General features: G+C 46.9%; 1 protein-coding gene across 2 annotated transcripts; it reads left to right on the forward strand.

The window, feature by feature from the left end:
- Positions 1–8,339: 8,339 nt before the first annotated feature.
- LOC104048992 (serine/threonine-protein kinase Sgk1) lies at positions 8,340–16,988 on the forward strand. 2 transcript variants are annotated; one of them, XM_064447238.1, is made up of 12 exons: positions 8,340–8,757; positions 11,480–11,555; positions 11,996–12,071; positions 12,509–12,613; positions 13,060–13,143; positions 13,246–13,377; positions 13,662–13,774; positions 13,978–14,101; positions 14,440–14,535; positions 14,654–14,809; positions 14,916–15,005; positions 15,753–16,988. In XM_064447238.1, the coding sequence occupies exons 1-12, from the start codon at positions 8,526–8,528 to the stop codon at positions 15,918–15,920; spliced, it is 1,452 nt and encodes a 483-aa protein (XP_064303308.1). In that variant the 5' UTR covers positions 8,340–8,525; the 3' UTR covers positions 15,921–16,988. The 2 variants fall into 2 exon arrangements, with proteins under 2 accessions (XP_064303308.1, XP_009507886.2); XM_009509591.2 differs by lacking the exon at positions 8,340–8,757 and adding an exon at positions 11,168–11,373.
- Positions 16,989–17,117: the final 129 nt, after the last annotated feature.

Below are 17,117 nucleotides of genomic sequence, written 5' to 3' on the forward strand. Positions count from 1 at the left end.
ATTCTTCAATATTTAAAAACACCACATCTGAGAATAAAACTGTGTATAAAGAAAAAACACTTATTATATTAATTAATTAATGTTGGTTCTCACAGTTTCTAACATCACAACAGCCTTCTCCCCCAAGAACAAATCACATTTTCCTATTAAGCTGTCTTTAACAAATGTGTTCACTAGTTCATTAGTCATTACTGTACATATACGTATGTTCCAGTGAGCACAAATGCATGAAGTTCTTTTATATTATTATATGACTCAGCTCACAACCAAAGTGACTTGGAAGTTTACTAGTTGTGGTTGCAGCACCTAAAGAAAAATATACTTGAAATAACCAGGATGAATGCTCTGGGGCTTGAGTGATTACAGATCTTTCATCAGTGGGACCTGAGACTAGATGAAAGAGCTATAGTTCTGTGTATGCTGTTCAAATTAAACAAGTTCAAGTTAAACAAGTTAGAATAAATATATCTCAAATGAAAAACATGATCAGAGCAATAAATATATATGTGTATGTAACGCTGAAGATGAGAAAAACAGGGTCTGTAAAAAATACTTCCAAGTGCTACCTCCAGACAAAGCTGAGCATACTTTACTACCATGTGCTATCCATTTTGAAGCAGGTAAAGCGAAATCAAAAAGCATTATGCAGATGCAGAGAGTTACTATGCAGCTGAATCAGGCACATGCAGCTCATTGTGTATTTTATACCTTCATATCTCAAATGCTGGCACAGATTTTGTTCCCTTCTGAGAAATTCCCATTCCTTCTCTGCTCCTTGTCTGCCTGAACGTTATTTCTGTAAAAGGCGCTAAGAATCTCAAAATTGCAGAGTGGGTCAAAACCAGAGCTTTATTTGCAAACCTCATGGAAACTGGGAGAAGGCAGCATTTGATTTTGATTCAAAGTCCAATAGCTGTGATTTCAACCAGTATTTTGAGTCAGTCAGTCAGTCTGGCTCAGTCACTAAATGAGCAAAACGGTTGTTAAGTTTTGCCTTGTAGGAGTTGGGCTATATATCCAATGACTTGAGCATGGGATTGAAAGTCACAAGCCCTAAAAAATGCTTATTCTACTTCAGACTCATCATGTGACAATGACCTAAGCCATCCAACTTCCCCATCTCTTCATTCTTTAAAATGTAAATTAACAATTAACACTGTTAATATTTGCCTTTGTGAGGACTTAAAGAGCTCTGGATAAGAACATGCGAAAGTGAAAATCATTGCTAAGTGAAAATCATGAATAATATGAATAATAACACTAGTAACACAATTCCCTATAACTGTAGGGAAGTCCTCAGCCTTATGCTTTGCAAGCCACTAAAGCTGCCATTGGCAGCCACATTGTGCATAGCCTTTCTGTATTTAAACTGCGTATTTGCCCTCGGTGGTTCATCTGTCTACACAAGTGGAACAACACCAAAGGCCAGAAGTCTTGTTTTCGATCCTCTAATCTCACTGGACAGCACTCTTTGTGCTTCAGTTTCTTCACCTGGAACCTTATCTGTATTTCTAAAGAACGCCACGGTCAACAAAGTACAAACTGCTTAGTAATGTTTCCTATATCGCAGCAGGCTGAGACATGTTTGCAACATGCCAGAGTTCCAGGAGTTAGTTTTTCTAATGCCCTATTAAAAACTACATGCAGAAGGGTGATTCTCTTTCTCCTGATCTTTTTTTTTTCCTTTTGTCCCTGAAGACAATATTCTACAGCATTATCAAAGCTGTCGCATATGAAAGATCAATGCACAATATTCAGCAAGGCAGGGTGGAGAGGTGTTACGTTCGTCTCACTGCAGGTATACAGATTAGTGTCACGCTGAGAGTTATGTACCAGTCACGCTGCATTTGCCAGTAATACAATATGTTAGACCTGCTCTTCCCCATTCCTGTATGCAAATATTATCTGAAAAAAGCACGGTATTATAAGGTTCTGATGGGAAGTGCTACAGAAGTATCAGCGACTACTTGGAGTGTGGCACGCTTCCAAATCCATATCCCTTTTTCACGAGTTTAAAATGACAATGCAGCCAAGGCATGTAAGATCAGTGGTGCTACGCTTACTGTTTGCCTTGCGCACTGACTAAGTGGGCTGGGATGCACATCTGCCTCCAGCTTCAGCTGTGCCAGCTGAAGAGGCTGCGCCCAGGTGCTCATCACCTGGCTGACTAATGTGAGTTAGTGGGAGCTGCCACATGGAGATCTGCCAGCTGATCCAAGGGTTGGTAACACCCACCATGTGGATGCTGATGAGCAGCTGCAGACGCACTGGGGCGAGGAAGCGCTTGCTGAAGGCTGGAAAGGTCATATACTCACAGCCTGTGGTCTATTGCATGATTATGCATGGGTGGGTGTCTGTGCTTGTCAAAACCTCCTGATTCTTATCCTTGAATTGGATGAACATTTTGAGATAGTCAAGCTTGAGTTAAGAGTCAAGAAACCTCAGAGGTGAAGTTGTTGGACCTGATATACGTAGCAACAAATCCAACTCTATGTTAAGCAGACAGATGGGCTATATGTTATAGCTGATCCTTTTGGTCCTGAAGTCTAGTAAACCTCTGGCCAAAACATTTGAGCATGGCTGCCTGAAGTTAAGCTCTTTGTGGAATCACATAAAGCATCTACAAAAAAGTAAAGGCAGCTTCTATCAAAGTAAATGAAACTCATATCAAAGGTTGCAAATCCACTTTAGGGCTTAAGGAGTTAAAAAAAATATTTTGGACTAATTGGAATACTACAAAGAGATTCACAGTGCAGTGAATGTCTGAACAGGTTTGAAAATAGCATCTGGAAGTGAAAAATGAAATTAATGCTGCAGATATTTGTGGCTTTTTCTTTCTGTGTCTGCCTGTGAAACAGCTGTAGGATTTTTTTGTCTTACAGTAATATTATTTGTGGCGATCGTGTCCTGTGGGAAAAGCACTTTCCTGGCATTTCTGACATGTTGGACAGTGGCAGGTGAAGCTACCAGTTGCCAGTTCAATGTGGATACAGTTATACTTCCTTCCCCCCTCCCCCCCCCCCCCATATCTGGATTTAGGTCCTTTCTTGAAAACCTTTTAGGTGTCAGTGTTTCCAAGTCCCTTATTTTTCTCTGTGATCGGTAGCTCCTGCTGGGAAGGAAACCAGGGCTATAGTAATATCAAATATCTAGGCAGGATTCCACCAAGGTACAGCAGATGCCTGAAGCACCTGCTCTGGCTCTTGCCATCCAAAGTTGTCTGTGTACAATGCATGTAATTACGTGAATGATGTTGGCAGATATGGACTACATATTGCCGTACAGTATTCTTGATCTAGTTATTAGAATGGGAGAAAGTTAACTTTGCATTCTGGTTCTGCCACAGACTTCCCTTGAATGAGACACATTGTCTACCCTGTAGTTTAATGCCCACTTTTATAAAATAGAACTAATACCTCCGCATCTCTTTGAGATGATATCAGGCACAGTGCAAGGCAAAATAATGTCAATTAATTTCAAGAAAGCTGGTATGTCTTGTCTATCCAGCACAATACAGAACCATGCAGGGCTACTAGCTTGAAGCCAATATATATAATTCATCCTTGAGGAGCACTATGGAGCATTATACCAATGTTATAAGTCTTCTCCCAGGTCCACGACTAGACTGGACTGAGCCAGGTCAGGAATCTCTGCCAATAGTGTGGTATTTAAACTTGCCCTAAGATTTTACCTTTTTTATATAAATATATAAAAATCAGGGAAAAAATAACTAGCTTTCTCACTGTATGTTGACAATATGATCCTTTAAAATAATTCCACATATTTTACATGTGAAGGTTCAGAAATAACAAAATCACCTGTGGTTCAAAAACACCTCTAACTACCTGTGGGTTTCAGGCCCAAATTCCTTCAACTCAACATTAGACACTTCCTGATTCAGGCCACAGATGCACTGAGTTGCCTCTAGGGTGCTTATTTGTCTCTTCTGACCAAGGAAGGTACCTTTGGTGCCTAGATGCCTACCTCAAAACCAAAACTTTAGAAGGGTAAATATATTATGACAGAAAATATAAATACATATTTCAAGTCCATTTTGGACCAGTTACCTAGGACAAAATTAACACTTCTTCTCTCACCCTCTAGCTTAGACTAATTAGTTTACCCTCAGAAATACTGTAACAACCCTACTGAAGGCAATGGACCCAGATAACTAAGTGGCAAATATGTCCTAAAATAATAGATAACTGGAGAGAAATCCCTATAGATAAAGCCCTGTTTGTCGTGCATGTTGTGCGTCCTTCTGCCCAGGAAGCCTCTTACACTTCCTGAAATAAAATCTCCTAGAAATAATATGGAATATTAAAGCAGTCAACATCATGGCAAGAGACACGGTGGTATCACCAAGAGGAAAAGCATTAAGACCTGACCGTGTGAGCCTCCCTTTAGCAGGGCTCTATTTACCTGTCCTATTAATCTCCAGGAATCCAAGTTGCTGTTTTGAGTTAGCAACCAGCTGAACCTCTCTCCAGCAAATATTCCTCTCTTTGACTAATTAGCTCACTTTTTACAGCATTTGGTGCCTTACCTCCAAGGCTGCTGGAGAGCTTACAGGCTTAAAGAGATCTTTCTTTTAAGATAATGAACTACAATGGTGATGACGGGGGTGTGGGGGTGTGGGGGTGTGTGTGTGGGTGGCTTGTATACACATAAAAGGCATTGAGATATCATGGTAGCAAACACCTTGTGGAACGCTAGATTAAGAGGTAAGGGAAAGACAGATGACCTGATTGCTAGGTTAGATCAGCTGTCGTTTGTATTTTAGCACATATGTTCAAGCGTGAGGTACAAGGGAAGTTGTTCAGATTGTATCCTTGGTAGAAAAATGCCTAAATCCATCTCTGCTATTATCCTTCAAAATGTAAAGTTTTGGAAGGAAAATCTGAGTGCCAGAGTCAGCAGACAGTGCATGCTTGCACTGTTCATTCTGGAGCATGTACCAGCTCCTCACATTAGACTGCCTTGTGACCAGAGGAGACGGGCAGGCAGAATTCATAGCATCACTAAGAATCTTCATTTTTCTCATGAGCCTTTTCTATGACTTTTCCATCTGATGTTTTCACCTCCTTTACCATACTAGCATTATTCAGTTCTGATAAGACCAAACTCTTGTGCAGTCACATCACATTATTTTGAGCCCATAACAACAATAATGAATTCGAGTATCTGCCATCCAACCTGGTTTCATGAGGACTCTAAGCTAGGGAGGCTACAAAACGTTGCAAGGATTTATACTAATCTTGGAGCGGGGGGCAACTCAGAGGAAGGAATACAAATGTGCTGCTTCCGCAGTCACCCCTCTCTGACTGCTACGGGCTAAAATACCTGCAACATTTCCTCATAAAGTCGCAGTGACAACAACTCTGTTAGACTCAAATCAGTGTGCTGGATTTAAAATGGATGTTAGGGCCAACATTTATCAGCTGTTTTAACCAGAGGTCAGTGCATCTAAAGGATGCTGTAATTTTCCACTGCTTTCTACAAGGACAGGAATGACTTTTTTTCTCAGTACAGCCCTGCATCACTCAGTGATCCTGTGAGTGTAATCCCTTGGCACTAAAGCCTCTTATTGACAATGCAGTAAACCTGCTCCGTAAGCATCAGAAAAGGGAAGTAAAAGATGTTCCAAATTTACGTTTGGCAAAATATGACACTGAAATCAATTAGACGTTTCCAGATCAATAGGGGCTTCAGTCAATAAACCTCCTGTCAGAGCAATGTCTTGCAGACCTGTGGACAGCATTTGAAAGCTCCTGATTTAAAATCTCTGTTGAGGTAGTTATTAAAGCCGTTATTTGTTCCTTATCTATTTGCTGCTACTCGTAGACATCATTTGTGCAGGCAGCTTGAAGGTCTTGACTGAAAGTTTTGGCTCTTGCACATGAAACTTAATTACAAGGTCAGAGACAAGAACTTGTTTGTTAGGGATTTCCAGGAGGAAAAGAAAAGCTTCTGAGATTTTGCTTCAGAAGACAGATGCTCCTAGGGGTGCAATCTCCTTGTGTATTTAGGGGCTATGTCATTCTTGCAATCCAAGGCTTGAATTCCATCTTTGTTTAATTAACCCAAGGCCAAATACTGCTGAAAATATTTGCAGAATTTTGGGAAGCTTCCTTCCAGAGTCAGCCAAGTAATTCTAGGAACAGTTCAACCTGCTTCATCCTAAGGTCTTGATTCAGCAAGATAAATCAGCAGGAATTCATTCATTCAGCACTGAATTCATTGCCAAACTGAAGTTCAGAAGCTATCTGAGAATCTAATTCCTGAAGGATGGAGGCACAGAATTACAGTCATAAATCTTCCTCCACAGCAGACAGTGAGGACCGGGACAGAATCAGAGGAAGATAGCTCACAAATTCCAGTTACCTTGTGGGCTGCTGAAGCCTTTGACCTTCCTGAAGGGCAAGAGGAAAAAGTTTCCATGTGCCTCGTAAACACTGTCAGGCAGGACTGACGCCTGTCTGTCCACCGCAGATGAGGAAACCCTCCAAAAAACGAGACTTCTCCAGGGAGACAAATTTCCACAGTCCAGCTACTGCTGAAGTTGCTTTGAACTGCATTGGTCAACACAGGCCCACGCTAGCGATGTGTGTGTGTGTGTGCATTCATTCTTTAAGATGAATTGAATCACATCCCTCCTGACTTTATGTCGGGCATGTCCCAAACTCTGTGTCAGCTGGACCCTGGCGTTACCCATAGCTATGAGCCAGCCCATCGTGCCCGCTCTGCCCTTATGCCTTGGTCGCCCACGGTTCCAGCAGAGCCTGTAACTTTCTGCATCTCTCACGGCCCAGCAGTGGGGCCCTGGTTTGGATGCTGGCATGGTGAAGAGCTTGATGAGCATCTGTTTACCTAGTGCTACTTTTACATGGAATACAGTTATTTGGCAGAGTCAAATGCTTTACATTAGGTTACAAATCAAATCACTTCTCTTTCTTCTTGCCAGAAGGCAAGTTCTTGGGGTTTTGTGAGTTGGTTAAACTCTGTGACTGAAAAAACAGCATCATGCCATTCAGAAGTGCAATATAAGACAATCAGAATGAAGGTATGGTCAGTCTGGGTTACCAGTACCAGCTGACAGCGCACTGCTAAGGCAGAGGGCAAGAACAGGCAACTGTTCAGTGATCTGGCCCCAAAACAGCCCTGGCTCCCAGGAATTTGTGGTCCAGGAACATTCCAGGTCAGACACCTTTTCTATTGATTTGTCCAGCCGTTCTCAAATCCATCCACGCTTTTGGTGTGCATACATCCTGAGGCAAGGAGTTCTATAACTTTTAATGTTCTTTGTGCAGGGTCTCGCTTTCCTTTTTATTTTCAATGTCCACCTTCTACTTTATTTTTATTAAATTTGCTTGGAAAAATTATTCATTTAGAAGTTTAGGACAATTTGTCAAAACTGTAGCCTGAGGGAGAAAAGTAACACGAGTGTGAAACATCACTGTAATTTTTTGATGCTTCTCTTATGTTTCCCTTTTAGGTATACAATCCCAAAACACTGACTATACAAATTATCGATGCAAACCCTTCCAATTTATTGAGATTTTCACAATGTCTGATGCTTTTCTACAAGACTCGGCTCTCCAGCAAGGGGAGCTTTGGGTACCTCTTCCTCGCTTGCGTTCTCTCGCCCGTTTCAGGCGTGAAGGCGTTTGCTGCTATCGTCGTAGAGGAAATTTTTGAAACGCAACCTTAGGACACTCTGGCTTTTCAGCCAAACCGCGGGCTGCTGGGAAGCCAGTTTATAACTCTGAAACGCCGCGTGAATTACAAATAATGATAATTCATCCCTCGGGAGGAATTCCTCCCCTCCACATGGAAAACGCCCGTGCTGCGGAGCGCCCGCCGACGGGCCGGCGGTCGAGCGGGCCCCCCCGGCGCGGGGAGGGGGCGAGGGCCCTGCCGGCTGCGGGAGCCGGCAGGTGGGTGCCGGACGGACGCAGGGAGGCAGGGACGGACGGAGGGACAGCGGCTTCCCGCGGCGGGGCGCGGCCGGGTGTGCGCGGCGCCGCGGCGGGCGGCGGCGGGGCGCGGAGCGGGGCGGGCGGGGGGCGCCGCCGGGGCGCTGCCGGCGGAAGGCGCTGGGTGCCGGCGCGGAGCGGGGCGCCGGTCCCGCCCCGGCGCTATCCGGCCGGCGGGGAAGCCCGGCCGGCAGCCGCAGCCCTCCGCCCCCCGCGGGCAGCCGCAGCCCCCGCCCCGCCTCTGCCCGTCCTGGCGCGCAGCCTTTGGGTTTTTTTTTGGGGGGGGGGGGGGGGCGCAGGATCCGCGCTGGGGGTGCGCGGCCGCCGTGGCGGGGCCGGGGGGGGAAGCGTGGGCAGCGCCTCCTTCCGTGGGGCAGGGTTAGCCCGGCGCTGCCGGCAGGTCAATTAGGGCCGGAGTTGCACACACCCCCCCCCGCCCCCCCGTGCGTGTGTGTGCGTGTGCGCCCTGATTACAGTAATTTTGAGGGCGATGTTGCAACGGGGCAGAGTGTGCGGGGCGGCCCGTGCTGAACTTTATAACGCTCCTGCATGTCAGCCAGCCTCGATATTGCGTCCCTAAACGGGTCAGGAGGAGCGGCGGCCGGCCTCGCCGCCCTCGCCGCCTCCCTCCTGCCTCCCGGCCGCCCGGCCAGGAAGGGGAGTTATTTGGGATTACGGCGGCGGCCGGGAGCCCAGGCACAGCCGCAGCGCTGCCGCGCCGCCCCCGGGGTCTCGGCAGGGAGCGAGATGAGGGGCAAAGAGGAGAAGTCGTCGCTGAAAGGTGGGTTCACCGCTCTGCCGGCGGGACACCCTGCTCTGGCCGGAAAACTGCTCCCCACGGGGGAGATAAACCCCGCCAGCAGCGCGGCCACAGCGGAGCGGGGCACCGGGGGTTGCAGGCGGGGTGCGGGGTATAGCCGGGGCAGCGTTTGGCACGGAAAGGGGTCAAGTGACTTGGCAAGAGCGGCGGAGCCCTTGCAAAAAGAGCGGTGGGAAGCGGGGACGAGGCGGGCGGTGTAACCGGCTGGAGCGGGGGCAGCGGCGGGGCCGCGCTCGGGCTGCGCCGTGGGCGTTTGCGGGCAGCGTGGGGGGCCGCGGCGGAGCGGGGGGGGGGGGGGGGGAGGGAGGTGGGTTGCAGCCCGCGGCAGGTTGTGCAGGAGAGCGGGGGAGGCTGCGCCGGAGCCTGCCCGGGGGCTGGGGGCCGCTTGCCATTGCGCCGGGGAGGCTGCGGGCGCCACGTCGTTGGGCCGGGAGGGAGATGCCAGGGGAGCAGCGAGCGGGGACGGGAGCTCCGGTTACCCTCAAAACCGTGGTGCTCGAGTAGTTGTTAACAGTAGCAATCTGAAAGCAGTCTAGAAGGGGCAGAGGAAACTGGCTGCTTCTATTCCAATCTATCAAGTTTTGGCGTTTTGGGGTTGTTTGGTGTTTAGTGTTTCGGGTTTTTTTTTCCTTTTTTGTCTCCGGTTCCATTAGTGAGAGTGACAGTTGTTGCAACAGAGCGAGGAAGGCAACAAGTGGGAGAAGCCAGAGCCCCGCCAACCGCAGCCAGCTTTTCATTGCTTCTCCCATCGCCCCTTCCTTCCCTGGCGCCGGCTTCCTTGCGCTCCCCCGCACCGGGACCGGCCCGGGCAGGGCCCCCCCTCCGCCCCGGGAGGGCCACCGGCGGCTCGGTGCGGCGACCAGCGGAGCCAGCAAACATCCCTTTTTGCTCCCTCGCTGTCAAGCCTTTGCAGCGCTTTTTAGGACCTGTCCCCACCTCGCAAGGGTTACCTCTCCAAGTCATCTGTCTTGCTGCTCGGGGTGAGCTGCAGCCTGTGACGGCTGCTGTGCTGGGGTGCTTGCCATCACCTTCCCCCCCCCAGCCACCCCCCCCCGAGGCAGACGGTCGCAGGCAGCTGCCAAGGGATGCCGCCCAGCGGCCGGCTGGGCTTGCGGGGGGAGGCAGCAGCAGCGGGTGGAGAGATTAAAAAGAAAAAAAAAAAAAAAAGAGAAAAAAAGGGCTCCAGGCGGGGGGAGGACGGGGGCAAGTTGCTGCTGGAGCCGCTGGCCGCAGCCCAGCGCCCTTCGCTCAAACAGCAAGGCGAAATGCGCGCATGAATAACGTCCCGTCGGGTGGAAAGTTCCACCCGCGTGTAGCGCGCAGGAGCCCAGCACCCCCCGGCCGCGCCTGCCCGCTGCGAGGGCTGCGAGCGGGGGTGCGCCCGAGGGGAGGATTCGGGGGAGGCCGGGATACCCTTCGCCGTCCCTGCCTGCACCCCCGCGACACCCCACCTCCCCGGGCGGGGGTCTCCGGCAGCATCGTTTCACCTTGCGCGCCGTGCATGCAGCGGCGCTCCTGGCGCGCCCCCGGTGCGCCCGCAAGGAAGCGACCGAGCAATGAAGTCCCGGGTACACGGTGTTCCCAAATGACCGTGTACAGTGGAAACAAAAACTGCGGAGCGGGGCTCTTTCCTGGGTTTGTTTGGTTTGGTTGTTTTGGGTTTGTTTTTCTCCCACCCCCCCCACCCCCACCCCCCTTTTTGCACTTGTCCAGTCCTCGGTCATCTCTCCGCCTTTTCTAGAAGAGAACTCTGCCCTCTCTTCCAAGTTCAAGGGGCTGAGATTTTTTTCCCCCTTTACTTCCCTTTTTGGCATTAAAAAAAGACTTTTTTTTTTTTTTCCTTTTCCCTTTCAGTAATGTCCCAGCCGGGATCAGGGCAGTACACAGAAGGGACATTTGTTTGTTTTATTGAAAACCGGGCAGGAAATCTTGTTCTCCTGAGTCACCGCGGCTCCTTCAAGGAAACGTCAGCGTCCCTTATCGCCGCTCACCCGGGGGCGGCGGGGCCCGGGAGCGGACGCGGGCTGCGGGGGGGGCCCTTTAGGAAGAGGTGCTCATCCAGGACAGGGCCAGATTTCAACTTTATATAACCGCAAAAAAATAAAGAAAGGCCGGGAAAAGAAGGGGGGTGGGGAGACGGGGCTAAGGGAGTTTGCTGTGCAAAAGAAAAAATACAAGGGATTGAATGCGTTTGCTCATGGATGCTCTGCACGGTGGGGATGCCGGGGGGGGGGAAAGGGGGGCTGCTCCGGAGGGGGGGTGGGCGCGCAAGGTAGGGAGGTGGCAAAGGCGGCGATGCTCTCCCCCCCCCTCCCTGAACGTCCTCGGAGGCGGCCGCCTGCGAGGACGTCGGGGGGGCCGAGCATCGCCGCCCCGCCCCGGTCCCGCCCAGCACCGTCGCCACTTAAGAGCCGCCGGGTGCCTCGCCGAGGCAGTGCGGTGCTCAGAGTCGGTGGCGTCGTACGGTTCTTATTTATCTCCCCCGCCCTCGCTCCGGAATGACCGTGAAAGCAGCCGAGGCGTCTGGTCCTACCTTGACTTACTCGAAGATGAGGGGGATGGTGGCCATCCTCATCGGTGAGCGGCGGGGCCTTCTCCGAGGATGCTCGGGAAGCTGTAATTTTTTTCTTGCAGGATGGCTTAACGATTTTCTTTCTTCTTTCCCTGTCCTTTTGCTTTATAGCTTTCATGAAGCAGAGAAGAATGGGGCTAAACGACTTCATTCAGAAGATAGCCACCAATTCCTATGCATGCAAGCAGTAAGTATCAGAATTTTTGGCCGAATTTTAGTCGCAAATATCACTATGAATTGCGAGATCTAGTTAAAAAAAAATGTTTGTTTACTGTAATACCTCTGGCATGACTGTTACGGAAGAGTTAATTGATCTTCTTGAGGTATTACTCACTTGGCAACAGATCTTCGTGAGCTGGGTTTGGGAGAAATCAGCTGGATGGAATTTCTAGAGCCCTGTCCCTATTTTGAACTGTACTTGCAGTATAAATACATTTCTTTGTATGACGGATTTTACCTTCAGTAGATTAATTTTACTCCTTAAGTGAAATAGATTTGTTTCAGTTACCTCCTGTAATACTCCAACCCAGAACTCAGTCTTTCACGATACGCGCCTGCCCTCTGGTGGAAAGATCTGCCTGCTGCTTCTGGTAACACTTCTAATCATGCATGCTCTTTTCCTTGCAGCCCTGAAGTTCAGTCTATCTTGAAAATCTCCCAGCCTCAAGAGCCTGAACTTATGAATGCTAATCCTTCTCCTCCGGTAAGTAGATCTTACTCAGTGAAGCATTTTTAGAACATCGAATCAGCCCGTAATAGAAGTGTAGCAAAATGAGCATCACGAGTGCTAATTTAGTTCAGCTCATAGCACACTGATGTCATTGGGCAAGAGTTATCAGGACTGAAACTTTTTCCCAACATGGAGAAAAAAAATTTAAAAAGAAGCCTTATTGGTCATTACTTCATTATGCATATGGCTAAGACCTCAACAAGAACTTTTAAACTGTTATACTTTCCATAGGCAGCACCTAATAGTTTAAGGTATCTGGCAGAGGTCAAGATTAAATTTTTAGTGGTAAGAAGAGTGCTAATCTTCACTTTCAAGGTCACTTTATTTATATTTTTAAAAAAGAGACATTGTTGAGACTCTCACTACAAGCTGCTTCAATAAATGCGGTTTCTGTCTGTTTATTTCTCTAGCCCAGTCCTTCACAGCAGATCAATCTTGGTCCATCATCCAACCCACACGCCAAACCATCAGACTTTCATTTCTTAAAAGTGATTGGAAAAGGCAGTTTTGGGAAGGTAAATCTAACTTCTTTTCGCTGTAATTTATTTACTCTTCAGCTCTTCTCTGTAATGCCTGAGGGTTGGGTTTGTCTGGCTTTGGTAAATGGTGGTCATTTAAACCAGACCTGAGCATGCCCTGCTGCCCAGCACCTGGCTCCCTGCTAGCTGCGGGGAGGGGGAGCAGGGTGCTCTGTCATTAGAGTCATAAAAGAGCAAGGGCACGAGGAGGCAGTGGTGCTGGGAAGAATGTATTTCTGTTTTGGAGGGGAAGGGAACTACTAGATGTAAAAACTTTGGGCTAGGTTTATCTACCAGAGTGGTAATAGTGTTAAGGGCTTGCACACTGAACCAGAGGGACAAAGCAGTGCTCAGCAGTTACCATAAAGGCTTGTTTCCAGCTGTGTTTACAAGTTGTTCTGTATTTCAGTATTGCTCAGTTCTGGGATTTTATCCTCTTTCAGGTTCTTCTTGCACGGCATAAGGCTGAAGAGCAGTTCTATGCTGTTAAAGTTCTGCAGAAGAAAGCAATCCTGAAGAAGAAGGAGGTAAGCTGCTTCTTCATGATGCCGTTGCGATGTCCATCAAATAGATTTTTACTGGCATCACTAAGCAATGTACTAACCATTGATGGCTTCTTATGTTTTCAGGAGAAGCACATTATGTCAGAGCGCAATGTCCTGCTGAAAAATGTGAAACACCCCTTCCTGGTCGGGCTTCACTTTTCCTTCCAAACTGCAGACAAATTGTATTTTGTCCTAGACTACATCAATGGTGGAGAGGTAAGCAGTAAGAAAATGAAATAGTATTTCCTATCATGTGCATGGTGGTAGAGTAGACTTTTTCACCCTTCCTTTTAAATAAGAAAGAGTTGCAAGGGGAAAAGTCAGGGGGGGAAAGTTACTAGATGGACTGTTTCCAGCCTGCCAAGTTTTGAACTGCCAAAGGATCTTTAGGCCATTTCCTGCTATTGTTCTCCCTCTCTATATATGTTGAGTGTAATTAAGTGCATTGTTAACAGTCTTTGGCGCCACTTACACAACTTTGTTCTCTCTTTCTCCTGTAGTTGTTCTACCATCTCCAGAGGGAGCGTTGCTTCCTGGAGCCGAGAGCCCGATTTTATGCTGCTGAAATTGCCAGTGCACTGGGCTACCTGCACTCCCTGAACATTGTTTATCGGTAAGCAGCCTTGTTCAGTGTGTTGAACTGAAAGAACTGTATGCTTTGTTGAATAAGCATTGAAAAGTTGATCTCAATTGAGCTCAGAGTTGCTTTTCTTATTTTTTCATGACTTAGTGTAAGTTCTGTAAACAGTTGCACCTAAAATATTCTCACCGTAACTCCTCTAAAGAACGCCTGTCTTCTTTCATCTCTTCCTACAGCGACTTGAAGCCAGAGAATATCCTGCTTGATTCACAGGGGCACATTGTCTTGACTGACTTTGGACTCTGCAAGGAAAACATTGAGCACAATGGCACGACCTCCACCTTCTGTGGCACACCAGAGGTATGACCAGCTCTCAGCCCTCTACTTGCAGAGCAGCAGCAACTGCTGTCCTCATCAGTGAAAACTGGCAACTTCCATGTATATTTACAGCTGGATAGTCAAGTAGTGGGTATTACGGGTCTTGTAATGTCAGGGTGCCAGTAGACAGGACATGTAGAGCGTCTTGAGCAGGAGAGAACAGCTCTCAAGACGTATTCTTGTTTATAAAGAGCTTGTAGCTTTCCGGTAGCTTAGCTATTGCTGGGATTCAGTAAGCTGCTTTCATTCAAGAATGGGGAGGCTTTCCTAATGACAAAGATCCCTTTGGCTAACGCTGCTGTGTTCCTTCTCTTACACAGTATCTTGCTCCTGAAGTTCTTCATAAGCAGCCCTATGACCGGACTGTGGACTGGTGGTGCCTTGGAGCTGTCCTGTATGAGATGCTTTATGGCCTGGTAAGCAACAAATGCTTTGTGACAGATCAAACTAGCTTACTCATCCTTTCCCTGCAAGAAACCCCGTGCCCGCCTGTCAGCCTCATTAACCTGGTTCTCTCTTCTCATGTTCCCGCAGCCACCCTTCTACAGCAGGAACACGGCAGAAATGTACGACAACATCTTGAACAAACCCTTGCAGCTGAAGCCAAATATTACCAACTCGGCTAGACATCTCCTGGAAGGCCTTTTGCAGAAGGATAGGACAAAGAGGCTTGGTGCCAAGGAGGACTTTGTAAGTGCAAACTGGCCAGTACCTGTAGGCAGCACAGGAGGATGACTAGGCTGTACTGTTTTCATTAGCTTGGGTCTGAATTAATCTATTTTTCTCTCTGTAACAGATGGAGATTAAGAATCACATCTTCTTCTCCCCAATTAACTGGGATGATCTCATTAATAAGAAGATTACACCCCCTTTTAACCCAAATGTGGTATGTATCACTTCTAATTATAGAATGTATGGAGAGTCTCTCTTCCCCTCTTGTCTTTGTTGGGGTGTCTGGGAGCTGGAGAAACTGGCCAGATGGCTGTGTTTGGGGAACACAGCTTTTACTTCCCTTGTGGCTGTCCAGGCAAGGTTAAAAATAAGCACTAGCTGGCTTTTTGCTGATGGACAGTCTAAATTTAGCTGGGTTTTTTGGCTTCTCACAAACGCTTCATTTGCATGACTCTTTTGAAACAATCCCCAGCATCCCCCTTTTACCAAAGGGCAAGGTAAGGTGTAGAAAGCAAGTAGCTTCCCAAGGGCAGAGTTATATTTGGCTTGTCAGATACTAACATCTAAAGAGAGAGATGTGATTGTATGTCTCTTTCACTTTCTGAGCATTTTATAAATTAAATTTAATAACTGGCGACACTGCCTCAGAGATCGAAGTCCTCCCCTGCAAACTGCTGCATGACAGAGTGCTGTGTTTGCATTTGGCTTTTGTTCCATGGACTTAGTTGGAGGGTAGAGTATTAAATTTAATCATCTTGGTTTTCGTGAGACAATATGCAGCAGGATACACAAAAAAAAAAAAGGTCAAACTAAAACTGGCAAAGGCTGTTAAACAGGGGGCCTGAGATGATAACACTGAGTCTTCACACAAGGGTGCTTGACCCCATTTTGAATTGAACTGTGCACTCACAAAACATCTTGGTCTAAATGTTGCGTCTTTCCTTTTCTGCCCTTTCCACAGAGTGGCCCCAGTGACCTGCGACACTTCGATCCGGAGTTTACAGATGAGCCAGTCCCCAGCTCCATCGGCCAGTCCCCGGACAGCATCCTCATCACCGCCAGTGTCAAAGAAGCTGCTGAGGCTTTTTTGGGCTTCTCGTATGCCCCACCCGTGGACTCTTTCTTGTGAACATTTTTCTTTCTTTCTTTTTTAATAATAATAACTATTATTTTTATTTTTGTTTGGCCTTCTGGTGGAACTGCCAGTTGACCAGTCATCTTGAAAGAGAATTTGCACATTTCCACCATGGCAGCTTTGCAGCCTTAATTTCAACTACACTGTTTGCTGGAAGCTTTTTTGAAGAGCACATCATGCTCTAAATGAGCTTTAGAGGCTTTTCATTTTCATTCGTTCTTCCCCCAAAGTGGTGCTGTCTCCTTGGGAAAGAAAAACAAGAGTGACTGCTGCCATAGACTGCTACAGCAGATCGTAGGAGTAAGAACAAGATGTTTTGAAATTGTGCTTTGAAAAGCCTTGCCTGAAGATCTGTCTGAACGTGATAAGGATTTTATGAAATGTGCCTTTTTCTGATGAGATCTTGTGAGCTCCAAAGCTTTCCCTGTTGCAGAGTGTGTTTCTCAGTTCATTTATGTGGGTTTACTATGTGAACAAATGGTATGCGTGTGGTCTGCGTACTACAGATGGACTTAGTTTAAAGCATCAATGTGACACTTGCAGGATACCACAATGTGGGGCATTGTTTGTTTCTTCCATATTTGGAAGATAAATTAAGTGTAATTTTGAAATTTCTTTTGTAAATCTATACAGTCAACTAAAATTATTGAAATGGGCTCACAATTACTTGTATCCAAATGCTTGAAGAAAGCATTGCTGCTATGAAAAAAGATTTCTATTTTTAGAAAGGGTTTTTATGGACCAAAATGCCCCAGCTGCAGTCGGTCAAAGCTGTTGGTTTCTTCTTTTTTCTTTTTTTCCCTTTTTTTTCCTTTTTTTTAGTTTAAAAGATGTCATCTGTAAAATGGGCATTATTTATGGTTTTGGGGGTTTTTCATTCCTAATTGTATGTACTGTAAAAAAAAATCTGTACATTCAGTTGTAACTCTAGATGTATATTTAAACTTACAGGCTTACTTGTAATGTATACCATCATTGTAATGTAATATAATTAACATGGTTATATGTATGATATTTTTTTGTGACCAAACCCATTGGTTTGCAGTAAAATCCTGAAAAATACTTCTATAAACGCTGTCATTTTTTATTTTAAAACAAAGGTTTTCTCCCTGAAAAATTTTAGCCAGCTTTGAAAAAAAAATTAACAAATCTGAGCTGCCAGTCAGCTAAGATACCTGGGTAATTTTGGTT

The sequence above is a fragment of the Phalacrocorax carbo genome, chromosome 3, assembly GCF_963921805.1.
Source record: "Phalacrocorax carbo chromosome 3, bPhaCar2.1, whole genome shotgun sequence".
Lineage (NCBI taxonomy): Eukaryota > Metazoa > Chordata > Aves > Suliformes > Phalacrocoracidae > Phalacrocorax > Phalacrocorax carbo.